The sequence below is a fragment of the Salvia splendens genome, chromosome 13 (assembly GCF_004379255.2).
Source record: "Salvia splendens isolate huo1 chromosome 13, SspV2, whole genome shotgun sequence".
Lineage (NCBI taxonomy): Eukaryota > Viridiplantae > Streptophyta > Magnoliopsida > Lamiales > Lamiaceae > Salvia > Salvia splendens.
In genome coordinates, this window is record NC_056044.1 from 29,672,220 (window position 1) to 29,698,147 (window position 25,928).

The window sequence follows — 25,928 nt, forward strand, 5'->3', positions numbered from 1 at the left end:
GTGTCCACCCCGGCATCATTGGCAAAGGGGGTTGCATCCCCGGTCCCCCCTGCCCGCCCGGACCCCCCGTTATTCCCTGCCATCCCGGCATACCACCCCCAGATGCCACCCCGGGCATCATCTGCTGCCAAGGGTAGTAGTACCCGGGCATCAGACCCCATCCACCTCCCGTGGGTACCTTCGGAGTTTGAGACCTGCTCGTCCATGGAGTAGGCTCGTTGTTGTGCTCCATTTCGCGTTGTTGATCTTGTACAGAAATTAAGCTAGAGAGAAAACTCGTTAAAACAAGTGGTGCGAATGAAAATGACGTGCAGATCGCGTATATATAGTGTTTTGAAATTTTTTTTTAAAAAAATCCCGCTCGTCTATCTGGCGCCTGCAATGGCGGCCAGGAGATCGGCGTGCGCTTGCCGTTTTTCTCGCCAATTTGGCGCTCGCCGGCTGCAATGGTTCGGCGAGCGCCAAGAATCGGCTAGCCGGTGCGCTCGCCGCTATTAGAGATGCTCTAAGCTATTACTAAAATAAGCCATTCCACCATTTTAATTCAACCAATTAAGCAAAATAATTGTAGATACTAGGTATAGATGAGGGCAATGGTCATAGAATAATTATAACAACAATTAGGTATCAATTAAATTAAACCATCATTTGTCTCTTGTCTTAGAGCATCCACAATAGGAAGTGGACAAGCAATAGCCCAGCCATATCCCAGCCACAAACTCCTCTGCCACATCATCAGCACTAAAATCCCCTCTGCCACATCATCAGGACAAACAACTGGACAAGCAATAGCCCAGTCATAGCCTAGTCACATCATCAGCACTAAAAACAAATAATTAACAATCACACAAAATACGGAATTAAATTTGCGACACAGATACAAGAAAATTCAATAATAATATTAAAATTTTAAAAAGTACATTAATTAAAAAAAATACACTTCATTAAAATTAAAATAACATTACAACATCCTCATTAATGAGTTTGTCCCACATCGAAAGTGGAACATAAAACATTCAAGGATGTCTCTATAAAAGAGAAACAACCAAGAATGAGTTTGTCCCACATCGAAAGTGGAACATAAAACATTCAAGGATGTCTCTATAAAAGAGAAACAACCAAGAATGAGTTTGTCTCACATCGAAAGTGGAACATAAAACATTAAAGGATGTCTGTATAAAAGAGAAACAACCAAGGATGAGTTTGTCCCACATCAAAAGTGGAACATAAAACATTCACGGATGTCTCTATAAAAGAGAAACAACCAATGATGAGTTTGTCTCACATCGAAAGTGGAACATAAAACATTCAATGATGTCTCTATAAAAGAGAAACAACCAAGAATGAGTTTGTCTCATATCGAAAGTGGAACATAAAACATTCAAGGATGTCTCTATAAAAGAGAAACAACCAAGAATGAGTTTGTCCCACATCGAAAGTGGAACATAAAACATTCAAGGATGTCTCTATAAAAGAGAAACAACCAAGAATGAGTTTGTCCCACATCGAAAGTGGAACATAAAACATTAAAGGATGTCTGTATAAAAGAGAAACAACCAAGGATGAGTTTGTCCCACATCAAAAGTGGAACATAAAACATTCACGGATGTCTCTATAAAAGAGAAACAACCAATGATGAGTTTGTCCCACATCGAAAGTGGAACATAAAACATTCAATGATGTCTCTATAAAAGAGAAACAACCAAGAATGAGTTTGTCTCATATCGAAAGTGAAACATAAAACATTCAAGGATGTCTCTATAAAAGAGAAACAACCAAGAATGAGTTTGTCCCACATGGAAAGTGGAACATAAAACATTCACGGATGTCTCTATAAAAGAGAAACGACTAAGAATGAGTTTCATAAAAAAACATTAAATAAAAAAATTAAAATTTCCGCTCGCCGATCGGGAGGTCGCAATAAGGGTAGCCGATCGGCGAGCGAATCGGCATGCGCTAGCCGAAATTCTCGCCGATTTGGCGCTCGCCGACTGCAATAGTTCGGCGAGCGGACCGGCGAGCGCCAAAAATCGGTGAGCCTGTCGCTCGCCTATTATTGGAGATGCTCTTAGTGAGAACGTGAAAAACTTTATCTCAGCCTTTTGTCTCTTTGTTAAGTGTTTACTATGAGTTTTACCTTTATTGGTGGTTAGTCGACTATCTTTGATTGTGACTTCTGATTATAATTAATCAGTAATTATTTATCAGGGCAGGTTATGCTATAATTAAATTATATTCCATAATTTTAAGAATCAGATTGCAGTAATAAGTAATTGATTAGTAACGTATTACCCTCCGCTTCACCATAGTTGAGGCAAAACTTTTCGGCACGGAGTTTAAGAAAGAGAGGTTGAGTGTGTTGAATAAATAGATAAAATAAGTAAGAGAGAAAAAAAGTGGAGAGAATAAAGTAGAGAGAAAAAAGTAAAATAAGAAAGAGAAAATAATTACTATATATGTAAATGACTCAACTATGAAGAAACTTTTCGAAATGAAAAAATGACTCAACTATGAAGAAACGGAGGGAGTATATTTTAATAATTACTAGTTGCAGCAAAAGATGGGTTTCGATGAGCAAGGTACTAATCCCATTTAAAGGCCACAAGCAGCTAAAAATGTGAAAAAAATATACTAGTATCGCTTGTATCCTATATGACTATATGAATAGATTTGATACTATTATATTTATTTTTTGACACGTTGCCTTATTATAAAATTGATTTTGATTCATTAATTTCATTTTTCTATATTTGAATTCAATCTCAAATAATTTGTAACAAACCACGTTACATACAATAGTTGACTTGCCATTAGAAGAAGACGACAAGATTCACTTTATAATTTATATTCCATGTAATCAATAATCATACATTCATACTCCTTCCCTTTCATAAAAGAAGACATTTTCATTTTTTTGACAAGATTCACTTTATAAGTTATATTCCATGTAATCAATAATCATACATTCATACTCCTTCCCTTTCATAAAAGAAGACATTTTCATTTTTTTTGTCAATTCTATAAAGTTATCTCATTTCTATTTATAAAATCTTCTCCCAAACTCATTATTCATATACTGTACATAAATTTATTTACCACTTATACTACTAGGACTATTTTAACTACCATTCTACTCATCTCTCTTACTATCCACTAACACTATTTTAACTATCCACTAATAATATTAATAGAAGTCTCACTATCCACTAACACTATTTTAACTACCATTTTACTCATCTCTCTTACTTTACATTTATGCATTAATTCACGTGTTGTTCCAAATGTCTTTATTTTTTTGAGGTGGAGCCGTGGAAGGAGTACCTTTTTCCACGTTGTTTTCCTTCATTTTTGTACCGGTTGACAACTCCTATAACCCCATACCTATAGCATATTCATAGTAACTCTCTACGTTATAATCTAGTTCGGACATTTCTTTTGGTTACATAATTTAAGAAATTAATATGTTAAAGATTAAAAATGAGAGAATAAAGTAAAAGAGAAAATAAAGTAAGAGAAATGGAGAGAAAAGATAAAGTTTTACTAAAAAGGAAAATACTCTACTATGTTAGCACAATAAAAAAATAAATACCAACCAACTACTTGTAACGGAACGAATACTAAATTTATGACTTCTACAATTAATTAACTTCAAAGTTGTTGAAAATTATCAAATGTTGATAAAAGTTTATAAATTTAGAAACCAATACCTTTTTTTTTGCTAACTACCGCCTCATCCAAAAAATAATTTTATTTTGGATCAATCACCAATATTAATCTATCTTATAGTAAATGCAGTAAGTATTTTAAACTAATATGATATGATATTGACAAATATTCACTGACAACGCTTTAATTATAGCAGTTTATCTATCTTAATTTATCAGTTTTATACTACTAAAATTCCGGAAGGGATCACCTCATACCTAGTATACTACATTTCTTAATACACTATTAAAAATTTGACAAATGGATCTCATTTTATGGAAATAAAAGTTATTGCATTCCATGTGGATTTTCTTTATAATAAAAAAATAAGGACTTCAATTCCAACTTTCCTAATATATCTTCTACTACACTAATACAAAAATAATAAAATTCAACTTTCCCAAATTTCATTAATTTTTATAATTAAAATATAATAGAAATAAAATAAATAATGATAATAAAATTATCGCCAAGTCGTATAAGATAGGATGTGCCTAGTATTTAACATTTAAAGTTATTTTCTACTTATTACAATATGTGCATTTTATAAATTAAGTTTGTATAAGTATCAATTTTATTATAACGAATCATCAAAATATTAGTAATTTAGTATTATTAATTTACGCAAAACTTGTATCAATTTTATTAAAATGAATCATCAAAATATTAGTGCTATTAATTTACACAAAACTTGTGTCATCGTGCATATGGCCTTTTCTATTGTTTTTTCAATTTTTATTATATTATTTAAAATATAATATAATATTTTTTTCCATTTTCTGTATAGCTCATAAGTATAAACAATTTTATTCGTATTCATTTTATTCAACGAATATTATTATTTCAGTTAATTATTCATACTTTTTAAATAATTTTTTTAAAGATGGTAATTGCTCACAATTTTTATCACTACAATAGTATAAAATAGACATATGAACAGTTTTTATAAAAATAAAAAGGACTAAAATTTCAATATTCTTATATTGAAAAAATATGTTTAGTTCTTTATTTTCAATATAAAAAACAATGAAATTTGGAAAAAGTGAAAATTTATTTTAGATTAGCGTAGTAGATGATGTATTAGGAAAGTTAGAATTGAAATCTTATTGTTTATTGATAAAGAATTAAGAATATCCACATGGAATGCAATAACTTTTATTTCCATAAAATGAGATCCATTTGTCAATTTTTTAATGGCGTATTAAGAAATGTAGTATACTATGTATGAGGTGATCCTTTCTGTGTAACGGGACGGATGAAGTGCTCCATAGTATTTTGGACTAAATAATATTGACAATTTATTACTGTCATTTTTGCAAAACAAGTGTTCGAATTGAAACGCTTCACTTGTAATGGGACGGATGAAGTGCTCCATAGTATTTTGGACTGAATAATATTGACAATTTATTACTGTCATTTTTGTAAAACAAGTGTTCGAATTGAAACGCTTCACTTGTGATGGGACGGATGAAGTGCTCCATAGTATTTTGTGATGGGATGGATGAAGTGCTCCATAGTATTTTGGACTGAATAATATTAACAATTTATTTTATTGCATCAGTTGTTACTCTAGAATAAATAAGAGTAACCACAATGGTTAGGCGCGGCTAGCTCGGGGCGCTCCATAGTGGCGGAGGTGTCCGCCCACGTGGCGGACGATGATTTTGGGGCGGGGTGCGGCGGACGATGGATAGGCGACGGGGGGTGAGGACGCGGCTGCTCCCCTGTCCGACGCGGCTATAGCCGCGCCTCCCATAGCGAGCGGCGAGCGGCGCGACTGCTGTGTATTTCGACGATTTTTGTTTTTTTTAAAAAAAATTTACCTCTATAAATACAACTCTCCCTCCCTTATTTTTCACAATTTTCACACAATCCCTACATTCACTCTCTAAAAATGCACGGTCGAGATGACGAATCACCCGGCTCACAGGAATCGGGCTATGGAAGCAATCCTTCACAGCCATCGACGGGCTATCCTTCACAGCCATCGGGATTTAGCGCCTATGCTTCTCAGCCGTCGGGCTTTGGCGGGGCTCCGTCCCAGCCTTGGATTTGGAATCAATCTCCCCTGCAGTGGGCATCGAGTCCAAACCTTCCTCCATCTCAGTCGTGGAGGTCTTCTCCAACGCCCCCACCTATACAGCGGAATTGAGTCGCTCCGCATTTGGAGATTACAGACCCAACCTCGACGCGCTTAACCAGCCGCGTCCGGAGTCCCCTTTCCAATCCAGCCAATCTCCGTTCACTGACGCAGATCAATACGCACTGGATACTATGATGGGTCTGCTCACTTCCGACACACCAGATACGCCGGCGGCACGGGTGGAAACGCCCATTCCGACCCGAGGCTCTGGCGGCAGTCGGGGCGCGGGTGGCGGTAGGGGCGGAGGCGGCAGTCTGGCGCGGGCAGCGTCGGTGGCGGCTCGGGCAGCGGCGGTGGCGGTAGAGACGGCTTTGGCTCCAACCGGGGCAAGCCCTACACCAAACATGAGAGCATTGTCGTGGCGAGGGCGTGGGATGCCATCACATCGGACCCCGTGGTTGGCACCGATCAGCCCGAGGGGAGCTTTTGGAGGCGCGTCATGATGGCATACGAGGAGTTAAAACCCGACGGTGCCGAGAAGCGCGACCCAGAACAGCTCTGAAAAAAATGGGATAGGATTTGCGGGCTACCAAGCGGTTCTCTTCCATATACCAGAACAACATTCTCCACGCTGAGAGTGGCCAAAGCGAAACAGACGTGAAGGCCCTGTCGATGGGCCAATACAACAAGGAGGGTTGGCCGAAGTTCACATTGTGGGAGGAGTATCTGGTCCTCGCTGATTGTCCGAATTTCAAGTCCATCGTGGCGCAAGAGGTCAACACAGGTCCTGGGCCTAATTATTCGTTGTATAATTTTACCGGTTTGCAATACAACGAATATTCGGGCCTAATTACCTCGTATTCTAGTTATTTATACTGCGATTATTTAAATTACACTTGATTGAAACTAAAAAATATTTAAAAATGAAAATTGATTATAAAATTTGGGGGCTATTGGAGTTGTCCACTATAGTGGCGGAAATAGAATTTTGGGGCTATGGACAACAAAATTGGGGCTATGGACAAAAACTGGGGCGGGGCTATTGGGCGTGTCCGCCTTATAGTCACCCTCATAGTGGGCGGAAATAAAATTTTGGGGCTATGAATAAAAAAACTTAGGCTATGGATAAAAATTGGGGCGGGGCTATTGGGGTGTCCGCCTTATTGTGGATACGCTAAGGGCACCCGCAACGCGGGCCGTGGCCGTCGCGGGTTCCGTTCCGGCGGAACGGTTCGCCGGCGCGACGCGTTGCGGCTCGCCAATCCGTTCCCAGGCCGTCCCCATTCCGTGCCGTGAGCCGTGCCGGCGAGACGCGGCACGGCTTGTTCCTCCACGCGCGCCGCCGCTGCCTGCGAGACGTGGCCGCCCCTGCGTCGTGCGTGACGCCCACTCGCCGACCCGCGAGTGGGCGTCGTTAATTATGACGCAATAAATTATTTTTTTTAAAAAAATTCGAATTTTGTAAAAAAAAAAAAATTTAAAAATGTGTAAACGGTCATATGACCGTTTAACATTTTTTTTTTATTTTCTTATTCTATAAATACACCTAATTTCATCTTCATTTCACACAACTACACATCTATTCTTCCTACATCAACATCAATTCCTCTCCAATTTTCATATTCAATCTCTTCACAAAATGTCCGGCGACGGCAATTACGGTGGTGGCGGCGCCGGTGGGTGGGATCTCAACGCGTTCGGCGATTGGGAGACCATGTACAACACACTTGGTGGTTCTGGGTCGTCGACGCCGGGCACCCAGGGGTCGGCGACGCCGGGTGGGTACCAACCACCCACTTTCGATGTGGATGCCTACGCTCGACCCTCCGGCTCGCGGCTTTCCCAGAGTTTGTCCCAGATTCGGGAGGATATCCCCGTTGAACCCACCCAGGGAGGAGGCCGAGGCGGTGGAAGCTCCAGGGCTGCGTCTGAGGCACCCGAGGAGGAGGAGGAGGAGGAACCGGAGGATCTGGGCCGGCATCCCTACACCAACGAAGAAACAAAGGCGGTGTACACCGCCTGGCTCACCGTCTCGTACGATCCCATCGTCGGGAATCAACAAGCCGCCAAGTGCTTCTGGGAAAAGGTCCGTGATGTCTACCACCAGACTAAGCCGAAAGGGGCCCGGAAGCGCAAATATACAATGCTCCGTGCTCACTTTGGCCGAGTCGACCTACAGGTCAAAAAATTTTGCGGCATCTACACGGCCGAAGCGGCGAACTACCAAAGCGGAGCTTCGGGCGCCGACATTCTGAGGGCGGCTTTGCGCGTCTTCTACCAGGACACCGGTGTACAGTTCAAATATGTTGATATTTGGCAGCTCGTCAAGGACGAGGAAAGGTGGGCCGGCGGTGTCCGCTCGAGCTCGGGCTCAACCTCAAAGCGCACGAAGCACACGGCGACCGGCAACTACTCGTCTGGTGACACCGGTGAGGCCGGCGAGGGTGAACCGCAGGTGTTTGGGGGTACGGGGGATCCAACGCCCGGCGAATACGGGGGATCCAGCGTTGGGCGCCGTCGGCCGCAAGGGGCGAAGGCGGCGAAGGCGGCTAGAGCGAGGAAGGGCCGAGGCGAATCAAGCCAGTCGGCCTCGGGATCGGGCTCGCGGGGACGCTCGGACACACTTATGGTGGCGTACATGACCGCCACAATGGCGGACACTTCCCGCTTCTCGTACGCCCAATTCACGGCCTGGTGGAACGGAATTGTTGCTATGGCAGCACATCTTGACCTTCCGACTCCCCCTAAACCTCGACCGCCTCCGGAGGATGATTCGCCGGCAGAGTAGTTTTTTAATTTTCCCACGTTTAATTGTGTGTTTTTTATTGTGTGTTTTTATTTTTTTAGGATTTTAATTGTGTGGTTTTTATTTTCTTTAAGTTGTAGTTGTAATTTTTTTTAATGTTGTGTGTTTTTTAATCAAGTGTGTTTGTTTTTTATTAAAGTGTGTTTTTTAATTGAATTGAGTTGGAAATAAAAAAAAATGAAATTGAATGAATAGTAATTTAAGGAACGGTTAAGGAACGGTTAAGGAACGGAGGGTTGCAGGTTCCGTTCCTTAGTTAAGGAATGGAGTAAAAAAGTACAGTGAGGCCCTCAAATAGTGGTTTAAGGAACGGTATAGGAACGGTATAGGAACAGCGTTGTGGATGGCCTAATGAACGTGGAGAAATGGCAGCCACGTCATTCACACAAAAAGTTTTAATAAATCCGCTGATGTAATTGCCAAAAGAAAATGCAATAAATAAATCGAGTGACGCTTATGAGCATTTAATTCAACACTCCTTCTTCCTCAGCTTCGCACCTCAATCTCCAGCAACAATCACCTCTGATTTCCATGGCGGAAACTCAATCCACCCACTCCACCGACCCCAAATCCGGTTACTGCTCCGCAACCAGAATCTACCACAGCCTCCTTCCCCCCTCCCCCCTCCCTCCGCCCTCATCCCCACTCTCCATCTCCTCCTACGCCCTCTCCCTCCTCCACTCCCCCGCCAACCCGACCTCCGCCTCCCTCTCCACCACCGCATTCCTCATCGACTCCGACTCCGGCGACCGCCTCACCTACTCCGCCTTCCTCCAACGCGTCACCTCTCTCTCCTCCTCCCTCACCTCACTCATCTCCATGAACGACGTCTCTTTCGTCCTCTCCCCGCCCTCGTTTCATATCCCCGTCCTCTACTTCTCCCTCCTCTCCCTCGGCGTCGCCATCTCCCCCTCCAACCCCCTCGCCTCCCCCTCCGAGTTGGCACAGCAAATCCAGCTCAGCAAACCCTCAATCGCCTTCACCACCTCAGCATTAGCTCACAAAATCCCCCCAAATCTCCCTGTCGTCCTCCTAGATTCCCCTGAATTCCTCTCCATGCTCCAATTTAGGTCTCCAATCACCACCACCGCCGCCGCCTCCGTGAAACAGTCCGATCCCGCCGCCGTCCTCTACTCATCCGGCACCACTGGTAAAGTAAAAGCGGTGGTGTTGACTCACCGCAACTTGATCGCGGTGATAACGGGATACTACCACAAGAAATTATCTGACGACGTAGAACGCGGCGTTTTCGAGCATCCGGTGTCGCTCTTCACGCTGCCGCTGTTCCACGTTTTCGGATTCTTCATGCTGATTAGTGCGGCGGCGATAGGGGAGAGCCTCGTGCTGATGGGGAAGTTCGATTTCGTGAAGATGCTGGAGGCGGTTCAGAGGTACAGAGTGATGTATATCCCGGTGGCGCCGCCGGTCATCGTGGCGATGGTGAAGTCGGATTTGGTGGACAAGTATGACCTGAGCTCGCTGCAGCTTCTGGGATCGGGCGGCGCGCCGCTGGGTGAGGATGTCGCCGAGCGGTTCAAGGCTAAATTCCCCGACGTGGATCTTATTCAGGTGCGCGAACGCAGATTTTCTGCCATTTTTGCGCATTAGTATTACTCCCTCTATTCGGAAAGTGATTTAATAAAAATTGATTTAAGTGAGTTAAGTAAAAGAAGAATAAAGTAGAAATAAAAAAGAAAGAGAGAATAAAGTAAGAGTTAAAAAAGTACAAGTGAGAAGAAACGTACTAGCTTTAACTAAAAAAAGGAAATGAATCTACTATTATGGAATGGAACGTATCAAAATGACAGAAGAAGAAAGTATTTAATTGGCTTAATCCTTTTGTGTATTATTGCTGTATATGCATATTCTCTCTTAAAAGCAAATTTTCTTTTTTGGTGGTTAAACATTTTGTACTTTTCAGGCAACTAGATGCTGTACTTTGTTGACACAATATTTTGGGTTGTTGAGTGGGATGTGCGTGTGCCTGGTCAATTTATGCTTTATTCTTTAATTTGTTGGATGTTGAAGTTTTTGTTATCTTAATAGCACTATTGTAAGGACTTGGTTTATGCTAGTTTATATGTGACATTTGTTTATTTGTGACCGTTTATGGGTAAGATTGGAAGTTTAGGAAATGTAACACATGGATCCAATTTAAAAACCATGAATTCTTTACAATGGGTGCTGTGTGTGTGAGATAGAGATGTGCATTTGGTAGTTTGGCTAAAGAGCTTAAACTTGGATAGCCGAGAACTTTCTTTCAAACGTGGAAGAGAATGCTTTTCTGCCTATATCATTCATTAATGACTTGAATCAAACTGATTAAGAAGCTCATCATCTGTTTTTGTCATCCTGGTTTCGATTGGGCCATCGAGCATTAGACCTTTCTTGTCGTGTTTTGATCAAATAATCTTTATAATCCTTGACTAGGTTCCGGCTTGAGAACTTTAGAGTTCAGATATACAGTGCTATAAGAAAATTACCTTTAAACCTCTTTAATTCACTATAAGATTGGTTTCGTGAAATCTTCCCAGCATGGTTGAATTAACTCGAGATTCAATGGCAAATCTATTAGACTTTTGCATTTTGTATAGTGTATTCTAGATAAGTTCCGACAAGTTTTCTGAATGTCCATGCAGAATGTGTGCTATGTAACCGGAAACGATTGACTTTATTACTCTAAGCTGCAACTTGATTGTGATTTGAAATAGGTTGACTGCATAGCTGGAACCCAATATTTTCAAAAATTGGACTGAGGAAGAATAGTTCGAACCGAATATTTCCAGAAAATTCATGGACTTGTTTTCATTTTAAATATTCAGACTTCTAAGCTCTAGGGGAAAAATAAGTCATTTTAAGGAATATTTTCTTTTGGTTTTACGTATTGTTGCTTGGCTGTTGTTCATTTTGGGTGTACTTTAATTTATGTTTAGTAGTAAAATTGTTTTCTCTAGGGCTATGGTATGACTGAGACTGCAGGAGGGGTAACGCGTTCCACTGAACCTGACGAGGTCAAGCGATATGGATCTGTAGGCCGCTTGGCTGAGAACATGGAAGCCAAGATAGTTGATCCTGAGAGTGGGGAGTCCTTAACTCCTGGACAGCGTGGCGAGTTATGGTTACGAGGACCCGCAGTTATGAAAGGTAATTGATTAAACGACCTGATGTTTTCCTAGTGTTTTCATGTTCTAAAGAGTATTGGCAGTTGCCCGCGTAATTCACATCCTGTTCATGGTTAGAAAACTATCCTTGTTTAACAAGTGCTCAAATTGGTTCACTCTACTCATTATGGTAGAAGCATATATATGTATTTGTACTTGTTTATCACCTAAATGAATGAAAGTATGAAACTAAATGTATCTGCTCAGACAGTCTATGCCTGCTCGGATGAGGTACCTGCCAATTGAGTTGATCAACAACCTTCTTTGTGTCTTAATGCGAGAATGTAAAAATAGAAGTGTACGAATCATAATAATGTGTTGAATTGAATCCGTAAGTGTTGGCTGGTTTGATGAGCAATAGTCAGGAGGACGGTGATCATGGAAATTGGACAAGAGAGGCCCTGGTGTTTTAAATTGCATATAGAATGTCTTAGATTATATCTCTTGGACTGAATTAAAATTTGAACTACAAGATGATATATATGATATGAGTATAATTTAATGAGCTCAACAGGTTATGCAGGAGACGAGGCAGCTACAGCTGCAACATTGGATCCAGAAGGGTGGTTAAAGACTGGGGATCTTTGTTATTTTGACTCTGATGGTTTACTCTACATTGTTGATAGGTTGAAAGAATTGATAAAATACAAGGGATATCAGGTGATCCTTTTAAAACTTTTTTTGGTTGGGATCGGATTAGCAATGGGTTTATTTCGTCGCTGAGTGACATGTTTCTTCTGCAGGTTCCTCCAGCAGAGCTGGAACATTTACTTCAGTCGATTCCTCAAATTGCTGATGCAGCAGTGATCCCGTAAACGTTCTCACCTCTTGATTCTAGTTTTAACTATCACTTAATGCACTCATTCGAACGGCTTAAAGATTTTGATTGTGTTGATTTGCTACCTCTCATTGGCTTTTGCTATCCGCGTTCGAGAGCAGATATCCTGATGAAGAAGCCGGTCAGATTCCCATGGCCTATGTTGTGAGAAAACCCGGTGCCACCATCACCTCATCTCAACTGATGGAGTTAATCGCGAAACAGGCAAGTCGACTTACCTCCTAATCTCTACTCTTCCACTTGTTTAAAGGTGCTAAATTATCTCACGATGATGATCTATGCTACACAGGTTGCTCCATATAAGAAGATTCGACGCGTTGCATTTGTGGATGCAATCCCAAAATCTCCAGCAGGAAAGATCTTGCGGCGCGAGCTGGTTCGTCTTGCTCTCTCCGCTTCTTCATCTAAATTGTAGAAAGACAATACATCACATTCTGTTGGTAGCTCTCGATTTAGAAGGGAACATATGTTACATTGCAACATTCTTGTTACCAATTCTTCCTTTTTTCTCTTCTTGTAATCGCCCAATAATTAAATGCAGAAGTGAAAATAGATAAATGAAACTTTTGGTGTTTACTTTGAGCTTCTCTTGTAAATTTTGCCAGTTATTGGCATGTGAATTTTCATCTTTTCCGATTTCAGACAGCAAAAACAGTTGATGGTAATTAGTTGAATAAAACTGTTCACTTTACCCTTCGTTTTCTCACTAAGCTTTAAATATGTTTGGTAGTAATTGTTTCTTTCATTGCAGAATTTAATTGTGGAATTACACAATCAAATAAGTTTAGTACTCTAGTTTTTTTATTTTTATTTTCTATAATAAGTTCAATACTCTAGTTCAATGTGTCGAAGACTTGGGGATGTTTCATTAATATTATTATTAGTAATAATATATCATTATGTTTCGTTGATATTTTCTAAGTTAAATATGACAATAATACTTATAAAAATAACAATTTTAAATCAATAATTTTACTTAATACTATTCAGATACTTTCACATACTTGTATCTGACCAATTACAAATTGAGATCATGAGTTATTGGCTAATGGATTATATTTTATTCTCTCTTATTTCTTTCCAAAAGTTCAGCTACTATTTTATTATTTTTTTTAATAATTAATAAAACCACTATTTAGTTACTACAGTATTATATGTTCATCATACCCATAATATCCCACAAACAATACGACGCCACATATCGCATAGATGATGCAAATTTGTACACTATTTCTGGTATGTTCATCAAACATTTTTCTTCCAATCGCTTGCGAGTTTCCAAAGCTTCATTCTTTCCTAATCATTTAGAAAATTGTTTTTGCCACGAACAGGAATCTACACAACTCCAGGTACATTTTTATCTTGAATCTCGTGTATTTTTTTCCGTATTCAGATTTTGGGAATTGAGATTCAGATTCAATCAGATCCCATTGAATATATGCATTTTTACATATATTTATATCTGCATTAACAACAACATTTGATGCGTGTGTTTATGCATGATGTTATGATTATTGATGTGATCATTTTAGATTTGCATTGAATGTAGAACAATGTTGAGGCAATCGCCACGTAGGAATCAGAGGAGCAAAGGGATGAAGGTGAAGCATGTGTTGCAGGTGTCTGTGCTCCTTGGGGTTTGCATCTGGTTGGTGCTTTACCAGATGCCTCACCCCAGCGACGCCGGATCCTTTTCTCAGCACGGCATCAAGCTCTCCCAGAAGCTGCTCGCTGCCGGCGACATCAAGCTAGGGAGGAAGGATCTCAAGCCGAGGACGACAACCCTAGTCGAAACGGATGGCCAGAATGCCACCAAGGCAGAAGAGGGCGGCGATGCCAAGGAAAAAGATGCAGAGAAGGAGAAGGAGAAGCCGAAAGAAGAAGGAGAAAAGACGCCTGAGAAAAAAAAGATAGCAAGAGGTGATTGGGATATCAAGAGAGAAGAGAAAAAGGAGGATGCTAGCAAGAAAATCGAGACAAAGGATGGTGGTGACAAGGAAAAAGAGAAGACGACAACGAAGAAAGAGGAGGAGAAGGGCAGTGGTGGTGGTGAGGAAGCAAAGGAAAAGGATAAGAAGAAGACGAAGAAGAAGGAGAAGGAAGATGGTGGTGGCGAGGAAAAAGGGAAGGAGAAGGAGAAGACGAAGAAGGAAGGTGGTGACGACAAGGAGACAGAGAAAAAGAAGACGAAGGAAGAAGGCAAAGAGAAGAAAAAAGAGGACGAGAACAATGGTGAGGACGCGGAGAAAGGCAAGGGCAAAGAGGAAGAAGATACGAGTGGAAAGAAGGGTGAGGGTGTGCAAAGGGTAAAAGGAGCAACAGAGGATTACTCTGCCTCACCAAAAGCAAGTGAAGAAGCTGAGTCTCCATCCCCAACACTTGCAAAATGAGATCTCACATAATTAATGAGGTCTCAAGTAGACTTGTATTTCCCATCTTGGGCAGAGATGCTAAGTTTTATATATATCTTGTTTTTGTTGTGCTTTGAATACCTGGTAATGGCTTAACGTAAATATATTGGTTGCTGGTTTCACAAAATAATAAAAGCTCCAAGTTTTATGTGTCTTGTTAAAATCTTGAAACTTGTAATATGAAGCTTCTACATGCAAGAAACATATGTACTCCCTCCGTTCCTCTACAGTTGAGGCGGAACTTTTGGGCACGGAGTCTAAGAAAAGGATGTTTAGTGGATTAAGTAGTTAGGTAATAAAGTAAAAAAAGTAGTTGGACTTTTTGAATTTGAATTTCATTTTTGATTTGAAATTTTTATTTAAAGTAAACACAATTTGTGTTACAAATTCAATTTTATAAATTGTTTATTCTTTTGTTAATTAACAAAAACTTCAAAAATAAATTTTGAATTTAAGAGAGAGAGAGCAGAGTACACATATGCTAGAGAGTAGAGTAGAAAGAAAAGTCTTTTTTTATTGATCCATTGGTGTTGTAACAGTACATTAAATTTACAAAGGAGAGAATTAAATTGAAACTGGCGCCCCTTCACATTAATTGCACTAAAGGAGCTGTAACAGTACATGAAATTGAAAAAAAATGATAGGGGGAAATCTGGCGCTATATTCTAGTCATTGCTCTAAATACTCCTCCACCAACTTCAAACATTAAAAATCTCAACCAACAAATGGAGTAAATGCTTTCCTTGGATGTTGTAGTCTTTTAAATGCTCATAAATGGGGCACCAAGAGTATTCCTCAGAATTCAAGAACCAAGTGGTCCAATTCATCATCGGAAGGTGTGTGGGCGGTGTACCTCCTCGTGGCACACTTAAGGAAGCACAACTGAAGTTTACAATCTCCCGGCAAAACTGTACAAGGTGGTGGAATGCTGCAAAGAAACAGCAACAACGAGGAACATCAGTTCAATTGGTAAGTGTAAAAAAAGTGAGGCCTTACCCCAAAAGGCTGCATCTGGATGTTGATCTATTAAAGAGTATGCATTTCTCCAAAAGGTGCAACCTCTTGAGTGTGGCAGTGGGTTTAGGTTGTTCAAAAACAACAGTATGGAGGTGGGTTAAGGATGGCCTGATTATACCACACACATCAGCCATTAAGCCCAATCTAACAGCTGCAAACAAGCTGTTGCGACTGAGATTCACAGTTGAATCATTAGAACTTGACAGAATCCTGAACAAAATCAGGTTCAGGAATATGCACAACACTATACATATTGATGAAAAGTGGTTCTACATGACTAAAGGAGCTCAGAGATTCTATCTTGCTCCAGGAGAGCAAGAACCTCATAGAACATGTAAAAATAAGAAGTTCATATAAAAAATAATGTTCATGTGTGCAGTTTGTAGGCCATTGTTTGGTGTTCATGGTGAAGTGTTGTTCGATGGAAAAATTGGAATTTTTCCTTTTACCAAACAAGTTGCAGCCAAGAGGTCAAGTAAAAACAGACAGGCAGGCACTATGGAGACAAAACCCATAGAGAGTATCACAACAGATGTGGTGAGGGATTGCTTGATCAATAAAGTAATGTTTGCATCTCTTTAATGCATTTAATTTATGCACATCAGCCATTACATACCAGTGAGCCTACATTCTCATGACACACTGTTAATAAATGGTGTAATGTTGTGCAAATGATGATTTTATGCATGCCATATTATTGAGAACAGATATTGCCTGCCATCATAGCCAAGTGGCCAGATGGGGCAACTAAAGTTTTCAAGATACAACAAGATAACGCGAGACCACACATCAAAGACAATGACCCAGTTTTCAGAGAAGCTGCACAACAAAGTGGTTTCTCAATATCAATTGTGCAACAACCACCTAACTCACCTGACACCAATGTGAATGATTTGGGTTGGTTCAAAGCAATACAGTCACTACAAACTCAGACTGCATGCAATAATGTGGATGATTTAGTCAATGCAGTTGAGAAATCATTCCATGAATTACAACTAGAGACTTTGGATAATGTTTTCCTAAGTCTTCAAGGCTGTTACATGGAAATTATGAAAGTCCAGGGTCAGAACAGATACAAGCTGCCCCACATGGGGAAAGCACATTTAAGGAGGACAAATCAACTTCCACTGAATCTAGAAGTTCCAGTGGAGCTGGCTATGCAAGCAATTGCTTATCTGCGAGACCAGGGGAGCAACCAAGGATTGGAGACAATTTCCCAAGCCTTAGGATTATGAAGGTATAGAAGAAGCTTTTGTGTTTTTTGGATAGACTGTCAATGTGCATGAATGATGCATTTATTGAAGGAACATGAATGCACATATCATGCTAGTTTTTTGTGTTTTGAATTGACTGTCACTATGCAAGAATGATGCATTTTGTGTTTTTAAAAGGATGTAAATGTGTAACTATGATGCAATTTGTGTTTTGTAAAAGGATGTAAATGTGCAACAATGATGCATTTTGTGTTAAGGTTGTGAATGATGCAACAATGACAGTTGACAAATAGAAATTCACAACGTCACCAACCAAATTCACAACATCACCAACCAAAGTCACAACATCACCAACCAAATTCACAACATTACCAACCAAAGTCACAACATCACCAACCAAATTCAAAACATCCACCATCAACAATGACACACACTAACATCCCATACTACAGTAATCACAGATCACAATTGGAAATCAATTCTGTTAAATGAAGCATATAGAAAGATCTCACCCATATCACGGATTTATGCATTTCTCCCACAACGCCTTTCCAGCCTCGGTGACGACATATATCCTTACAAACTCTTCATCCGACATTAAGGTTGCATCGCCTTCATCGCCAGCCTTGCATTTCTCCCACAACGCCTTGCCAGCCTCGGTGACGACATATCTCCGTTTAAATTCTTCATCCGACATTAAGGTGGCATCGCCTTCACCACCAGCTAGGCCTCCAGTTGGGGAGGCGCCGCCTTCACCGCCAGCAATGTATCTGGTCGGGGTGGCGCCCCCTTCACCGCCAATTATGCCTCCAGTCGGGGGAGAGTCGCCAACGCTGCCGGCAGGCTCGCCTATGGAGGAACGACAGATGTTCGACCATAGATGGTGAATTAACCCTTCATCATCTCAGGCTGATTCTCGAGATCTACGGCGGGAACCGGCCGAAATACGACCTCTTCCCCGAGAAGCGGCCGAAATACGCCCTCAACCACGCGACGCTGCTGGAATACGAATGATGCGAGGGTTAATCCAGCCGTCTCCATCGGCGAGGGGGCTGCGTGACTGTCTCCGATCGTCTGCGTTGGCGATGTGCGACCGGTGCATTGTTTGGGGTCGGCGAAATGAGAGAATAGACGACGCGTGAGTTGAGAGAGAAGAGTACAATCGACGTTGTGAGTGAGAATAGGAGGGCGGAACCTTGATTTGGTGTTCGAATTTCAGAGGCAGCGACAGATTTTAGATCTAGGGTTTTAAGGATGAAGGAGATGAAGAAGAGAGAAGGGGGGATCGTTTTTTGTTTTAGAGAGAGATAGGGAATGCGGCGTGTGATAGGGGGAATTAGGGTTGGGGATAGTTTTTTTAAGTGTGTAATTAACTTAATTAATTGTGATAAGGGGTGTTAATTAAACCAGCTAAATCACCATTAAATATGCTGATTTTTTCCATTTTTAGAAACGACTCAACTATGGAGGAACTTCCCGAAATGGAAAAACGACTCAATTATGGAGGAACGGAGGGAGTACTAATTTAAATCTATTGGAACTTTCATGTTATATATAGACCAAACGGAAGAACACGTCCCAAGCAAAGTTCCCAGCCAACGGGATAAATTTAAATTTCCTTACATAGCATTCATATGGGGTCTGTAACATAGTTTTACCTATATATCACTTATTTGTTTTGTGTTGAATGTTTAGAGTTTGAACGAGTGGTGGAGTATTCGTTGAGCAACCCAACAATCGTGTCATGGAGGGATTTTGTAAATTTTGAAATTTTTAAAATTATTTTGAACTTTGAATTTTATGTTTTTCATATGATTAAAATCTTTAATTATATATATATATATATTATAAATAGAATATGCTTAAAATTTTTAAAATACACTTATATGTTAATTTTTTATAATGATTTTTCAGGTTCGACGCCTCCCACAAATCTCCAAAATGCATTCAAACTTTTCAACCGTTGATATTTTCTTGGCGATCCTAACCGTATATATTCTAAACCCTAAAAACCCTAATCCAAAATCAATTTCTATATAAACCACTGGCCGTTTCACTTCTACCATAAAACACAGCGGCGGAGGAAAGCAGCTCACAAGGCACGAAGCGCCACGGCCTTCCACCGCCGCCCCGATTTATAGTTCCGTCCAGCTTCGAAAGCTACTACTCTTTCCCTTTATATTATTCTTAGTCTGATTTCAATTTATTCAAATTCCTTTCAGTCGTTGTTTTGTTTTTTTAGAGGGATATGAAGATTGACAATTGTCGCCCCAGGCTTAATTTGCATCTATAATTAGTTGCAACGTGGTGATTGACACTTTAAAATTCTGATCCCTCTCGTAACATTTTCATAGTGGTGTTCCATTGTTTTAGATCTGAGATTGATTTTACAGAGTTTATGGTATTTGAGATTTTGAGTTATATGATGATTGATTTTTGTCGCCCCAGGCTTAATTTGCATCTAAAAATTAGTTGTAATGTGGTGATTGACACTTCTAATCTGATTCCTCTCCTAATTTTTAGTACTAGAATTTTGGAGATATTCAGCACGAGATATGATGATAATCTACCCATATAGATATTATCTGCATTTGAATGATGAATACTTTCATGCACTACCATCTGATCTCGTGTTCCTATCTCTTAGTTTATCCATCGTTTTTCAAAAATATTTATTGCAAATTGCAATCTATGTTGAAATTTGTTGTCAATTGACTGATATTCAGTGATTATCAAAAAAAATTCATCATCTTTCGACTGATTTATGCCCATGGTATCTAATGTCAAGAACTATTTATTTCTTGATGTTTCGTTTTTGAGGGCATAAACCAATTTGAACAGACCTTGCGACACAGATTGCTTCTCTACAATAAGCTTTCTGTTACTATTTTCCTGTCTACATATTCATTCAAAGATTCGTTTATTTCTATATCCATTTTTTTATAAATTCCAAATCATTATTTTTCCCCATCCTGATACCATCAAGTCGATTCACAGTCGGACCTTTTTGAGATGTTACTTTTTGCCAATTGTGTTGCATATTCAATTGGTTTGAACATATAAGAGGAATTTTATTGTGTTGTCAATTGATTATCTAAATCTTATCCCTGTTATTTGAATTCTTATAATATTTCGCTACCAAATGCAAATGGAACTTGATCGAAAAATATATTGGAGCATTTCTCTTGCAATTTCTAGCTTCAAATACTAAATGCAAATTATAATTGTTCAAAATATAATACTGGAGCAATGACTATGGAATGTTTAATAGGAGAGAGAAAATGAGAGTATAATAGCATCCACAACGTTGGAATTTGTTTGTTCGTGCTAGTAGTAAGGACACCCCTGTCAGCACTGACACGGCACTGCTCGTAGCTAAGAGTCATTATTAATTCCATTTTTGTCATAAGCATCTATCGCATTTTGATTCCATTTCTTTCTCCGTTTGAGGTGGTTTGGCCGGATATTGGATATTCTACAACACCAATAAATAATCGACCGCTTCCTCTTGTCCCAATGTCTCACTTTCCTTTTTTAGTTTATATCACAAAAGATGTCACATTTTATTTTATGAAAAAAGTATTCACTCACATAATTATATAAAAATATATTTTCTCCTTTCATTCAGCACACAAAATAAAATTTCCTAAAATTTCTTGTCGTCCCACAAGTGTGATATCTTTTATGGGACGGATGAAGTACTATTAGTGTTGAATGGGTACTAATATAATTCTGTAAATTGATTATGACATTTTTAAGAAAATATGTGCAGATATAAATTAAATCTCAATGTTTGTTCTGCAAATCAAAATGTTCTAAACTCTAATATTTGCCGGTGATTGGAAATACCCCATTTTTGCGCCAAATTCAAAAGTTGATGGAAATGTGACATCTTAGTTAAAAACGTGTCATTTTTAGTGTGGCCACTCAATTTTGGCAAATGAATTGTCAAATGAGTCACTATTGGATCAATGAAAATGGCACATCGTCACAACAAAATCGTTCCCAGTCTCTTTGAAACAATCAAAGTCGTCTAATTTGAGTCTGTCATGATATAATCTATAAAATTCTGTTCATTTGGCAAAAAAATAATCTAGCCCTAAAGAAGTGACCATTCAAAATGTGTCTATGTTAATAACATCCTGTATCGGTTTTGATTGATTTGGTGAAGAGTTGTAGGATTTTTGGTGGGATGAAGATCGTGTCGAGCATTCTATATTAAACAGACAATTAGAGTGCTTGTTGACTTCAGCGTGAAGTCGGATGCCCACCATCTTCACGAACACTGGGTGTTTCCTTCTCATGTGGTCGAGTCTGCTGATCATTGTAGTCCTCAAGATTTTCTAATGTGATCGAGTCCGCTGATCATCATAGCCATGGATCACCGCCCTAGAACAGCCCTTTTGCCTCCGCGACCATTCTGTTTTTTAAGAAACACGTTGATCATCGTTGACCAAGAGGCAACGTTCCTCTCAAATTCAGAGCCATATGCATATCTAGTCTCTTTGATCATCAGATTCCACATTATTAAATCTCTTTCGGGCTTTTCATTGAACAGGTGGAGGTCTTTGACCAATTTGAAGTTGTTCTTGTAGTAAGAGTTCATTTTTGTGTGTGAGCACACATCTCGAGATGAAAATCGTTTGATTTGTGGATTGTTGATGAAAACAAAGGCGTTTTTGTATCGGAAGATTTTTTCTGGAAAAAGGAAAACTTTTGAATTTGGCGCGAAAATCTGGTATTTCCAATCACCGGCGAATATTAGAGTTTTGAACATTTTGATTTGCAGAACAAACATTGAGATTTAATTTATATCTGCACATATTTTCTTAAAAATGTCATAATCAATTTACAGAATTATTTTAGTACTCCATTCAACAATAACAGTACTCCCTCCGTCCCATAAAAGATGTCACACTTGTGGGATGCTAATAAATTTTTGGAGGTTTTGTTTTGTGTGCTAAGTGGAGGGAGAAAATATATTTTTATATAATGATGTGAGTGAGAACTTTTTTCAAAAAAGGAAATGTGACATTTTTTATCGAACAAAATAAAAAAAGGAAAGTGAGACATTGAGACGGAGGGAGTAGTACATTATTTATTGGTGTCGTAGAATATCCAATATCCGGCAAAACCACCTCAAACGGAGAGAGAAATGGAATCAAATGCGATAGATGCTTATGACAAAAATAGAATTAATAATGAATCTATTTATTCATTCAGAAAAAAACACATTTTTATTGATAAATAAACTGAAATTATAAAGGTGATGAACTCAATCAATAAAAGCACTATCAGTATTCTTTGAGTTTGTTTACTGTTGTCTTTTTTTACAAATTGATAGTAATACCCATGTAGAGGTCTCCAAACCGAACCGAACCGAACCGGATGAACCAGCCCGGAACCGTCACCGGCGGTTCCGAACCGGAACCGGAACCGTCGGCGGCGGTTCAAAGCGGGACCGGAACCGCCTGTTCCGACGGGCTGGTTCAGGTTTGCGAATTTTGAAGAACCGTAACCGGCGGTTCCGAACCGCCGGTTTCGCCGGAACCGCCGGTTCGGCGGTTCCCGACAACTCCCGACACCTTTTCAGGCCTACTTCCTAGCCTTTTCAGAAACCGCTCCCGCGGCTGCCGGTTTGGGCAGAAACCGTTGACGGAAACCGCCGGTTTCGACCGAAAAACCGCCGGTTCTGTGGCAGTTTTTAAAATTTTGAAATTTGAAATTGACGAAAAACCGCCGGTTTCCACCGAAAACCGACGGTTTCGGCGGTAAACCGGCGGTTCGGCCGTTATTTTTAAAAATTAATTTTTTTTAATCACAATTTTCCCCTATAAATACCCCCACTCCTCTTCATTTCTACTTACCCCATTCTTGTATTAATAAGAATTTCTCTCTCAATCTCAATTTCTCTATTCTCCATCCTCATTCTCTCAAGTTGTTTACGTTATTTGCGCTCATAATTTACTCACGTTGTTCACGTTATCATCTTCACACAATCACACTACTCTCTATTCTCCACTTTCAATTTCCATAAATATTTATATCATGTCTTCATCTCGTCGTGGTGGTGATCAGGGCAATGGAATTGCCCAAGATCAAAGTGATACTCGTCGTCGACTTGCCCCTTCTAGAGCACAAGTTGCGGAGGAGGTGAGAAGGCTAGCCGCTCTTTGAGCTCAAGTAAGTTATAATATGTTTTAATTTTTTGTTAATTCATTTTTATTAAATTCATAATTTCATTTTTCAACATCTATGTGTCTATGTGTTTTTATTTTTGTGTTAGTATTTTTACTTAGTTGTATAATTTTCATAGGAGGAAGAAGATCGAAATGCGGCCTTGTTACTTGCCCTCGCCGACGACGGCCAACAAGGGGGCATTCACATTCGGCTTCGCGTTTCGAGTACGATGTGAATCTATCATCGGACGAAGGCAATGATGGATCGCATCAATTCCCCCTTCTAGCACCGGCCAAGTTGGCGACAATGATGAGGAGAAGGCCGATGTTCCTCCTCCCGCAGGACGACAAAAGAAAAAGATGTCTCCCAAGTTGAAATCCGAGATTTTCACCAAACATTTCAAGAAGGTCCCGGTAGTAATTTCAAATCCTAATGATCCGACCACTACTGTTGAGACAAGTGAGTTCAAAGCATATTGCAACTATTGCGATAAAGTCTATCCATTTGTTATCGGTGGGGGATATGGTACTCTCCATCGCCATTTGAAAGCAAAACACCCCGTGGAATATGGGCATTCTAAGTCCCAAAGCCAAATAAACTTCCCCGCCGGCTCATCGTCTCAAACAGGTACGCCGCTATTTAAATATGATCCGAAAAATGTTACCGATGCTATGGTAAGATGGGCGGCAATGAAACATTTGTCGTTCAATTTTTTTAATGACAAAAAATATGAAGTTACTATGCAAACCGCTTTTAATGTTGCTACAAAGAGAATTCCTCCCTCTACTGCTCAAAGATCTAACAACCGTCAGTTTTTTGACAAAAAAAGAGAGGTTGGAAAATTTCTATCCACCTTGGGGCACAAAGTTAATATTTGCTCCGATGTGTGGACGGATTCTTTCCAACGAAATTCTTACATGGGAATTTCATGTAATTTTATAGACAATAGTTGGTCTTTAAATAAACGTTTAATTGGTTTTAGATAATTTCCTTCCCCACACACCGCACAAGCAATTGCATCTTTAATTATTCAAGTTTTGAATGAGTATGAGTTATGCAACAAGATATTTTCGGTTGGTTTTGATAACGCAACCGCTAACACCGCAAGTATATCCGATTTAATTGAGCTTGCTCCCCGGCGATAAGTGGTAAGTATTTTCACCAACGATGTATTTGTCATATTTTAAACTTATGTGTACAAGATGCTTTGTCTTTATGACAAAGACATATTCAATATATTACTACAGCTGTATCCTTGATCCATTGGAAGCCTCAAATTGGCAAGGCGTTGAAGAAGTATTGCCACACGAAGAAAATAAGGTACACAACTTTTACTTTAGACGTGTCTACTAGATGGAACTCTACATATGATATGTTGCATTCTACATTGGAGCATATTGAATATTTAGTTGATTTTTATAGAACTTACCCTGTTGATGATTTATATCTAACATCTTCTTGTTGGGATCAATGCATGAGCTTGTTTAAGTTATTCAAAGGTTTTCGAAATGCCACTATTGAGTTATCGGGTGTGTATTATTGCACATCCGTTCGTGTTTTAGAACATTGCATGATCATATCACTTGGTTTTAAAACTGCAATGAAAAATTCCATAAACAATCTTGAGTTAATGTATGTTTTATATTACATGGTTGAAAAATGGCTCAAGTATTTCAACGAGATCTCCACGGTTTTTTTGCTTGCCAAAGTTTTGGTTCCAAAGTGGAAACTAGTTGGTATTTTCAAAATTTTAGAATTTTATTACAACAATTTGGCTTCTATTGACCTTGAACCACTCTGAGCTTTGCAAACTGACGAGGACGACAACTACATAAACCTAGCCCAAACATTCCAAATAAACCTCCCCCACCTCCCAAGCCTCCAAAGAAGTTTTGAGTTCGACTTGCGGGCTCTCTTTCACGATTACGAAGCCAAGTACAACCGTACCCACCAAGTGAGACCTAGACCCCCCGTCAAACACATAACTTTGGCTTCTTCCAAGTTGATAACCCCGACGCCCAATCCCAATTGGCGGACCTATACGGCTTCAGCAGCGGAGGAATGACGACAAATTCGACAAGTGAGTTAGACTTATATTTTGACTCACACTTTTCATTCAATGAGGAAGAAGGAGGTCCCGTTCCCCAACAAATCGACGTCCTAGATTGGTGGGGATCACACGAGAAAGATTTTCCCATCCTTGCATCAATGGCCAGGGAGATCTTTTCGGTTCCGGCTTCCACTGTCGCCGTCGAGTCCGCCTTTAGTGTTGGAGGCAACGTCTTGGACGGCAGAAAAAGTAGACTCACCGGGAAAAACATGGAAGCCACCATGTTACTTGATGATTGGTGCTCCGCCGAAATTAGAGACCAAGAACCGGATTGGAACAATCAAGTAGTACAACCCGACCAAGACTACTTCCCCGACGAAGAAGAGTAGGCGCGCCGCCAATTCCTACGATCAAGCCAAATAGGTAAGCAAGGTAAGAGAACTACGTGGACTTTGATTCCAAA

At 39.9% G+C, this 25,928-nt stretch overlaps 3 protein-coding genes and 4 non-coding genes across 8 annotated transcripts; all 7 read left to right on the plus strand.

The window, feature by feature from the left end:
• The first annotated feature begins 9,052 nt into the window (after positions 1–9,052).
• On the plus strand, positions 9,053–13,299 carry LOC121761224 (4-coumarate--CoA ligase-like 9). 2 transcript variants are annotated; one of them, XM_042156848.1, is made up of 6 exons: positions 9,053–10,163; positions 11,549–11,738; positions 12,279–12,415; positions 12,499–12,566; positions 12,695–12,797; positions 12,883–13,299. In XM_042156848.1, exons 1-6 carry the CDS (start codon positions 9,126–9,128, stop codon positions 13,006–13,008), a joined length of 1,662 nt encoding a protein of 553 aa, XP_042012782.1. In that variant the 5' UTR covers positions 9,053–9,125; the 3' UTR covers positions 13,009–13,299. The 2 variants fall into 2 exon arrangements, with proteins under 2 accessions (XP_042012782.1, XP_042012781.1); XM_042156847.1 differs by having other exon boundaries at positions 9,054–10,163; positions 12,270–12,415.
• Positions 13,300–13,554: 255 nt separating this feature from the next.
• Positions 13,555–15,123, plus strand: LOC121761587 (cilia- and flagella-associated protein 251-like). Its single transcript, XM_042157224.1, has 3 exons — positions 13,555–13,829; positions 13,925–13,942; positions 14,143–15,123. The coding sequence occupies exon 3, from the start codon at positions 14,147–14,149 to the stop codon at positions 14,981–14,983; it is 837 nt and encodes a 278-aa protein (XP_042013158.1). The 5' UTR covers positions 13,555–13,829; positions 13,925–13,942; positions 14,143–14,146; the 3' UTR covers positions 14,984–15,123.
• A 655-nt stretch (positions 15,124–15,778) lies between these two features.
• On the plus strand, positions 15,779–17,256 carry LOC121760850. The gene is made up of 3 exons (XM_042156451.1): positions 15,779–16,355; positions 16,401–16,582; positions 16,729–17,256. The coding sequence occupies exons 1-3, from the start codon at positions 15,779–15,781 to the stop codon at positions 17,254–17,256; spliced, it is 1,287 nt and encodes a 428-aa protein (XP_042012385.1).
• A 2,223-nt stretch (positions 17,257–19,479) lies between these two features.
• On the plus strand, positions 19,480–19,569 carry LOC121763103. The gene has a single exon (XR_006042351.1). It is a non-coding gene; the product is annotated as a small nucleolar RNA U31b (small nucleolar RNA).
• Positions 19,570–19,650: 81 nt separating this feature from the next.
• LOC121763104 lies at positions 19,651–19,742 on the plus strand. Its single transcript, XR_006042352.1, has one exon. It is a non-coding gene; the product is annotated as a small nucleolar RNA U31b (small nucleolar RNA).
• A 41-nt stretch (positions 19,743–19,783) lies between these two features.
• LOC121763154 lies at positions 19,784–19,867 on the plus strand. The gene has a single exon (XR_006042396.1). It is a non-coding gene; the product is annotated as a small nucleolar RNA Z195/SNORD33/SNORD32 family (small nucleolar RNA).
• A 130-nt stretch (positions 19,868–19,997) lies between these two features.
• On the plus strand, positions 19,998–20,139 carry LOC121763168. The gene has a single exon (XR_006042409.1). It is a non-coding gene; the product is annotated as a small nucleolar RNA F1/F2/snoR5a (small nucleolar RNA).
• Positions 20,140–25,928: the final 5,789 nt, after the last annotated feature.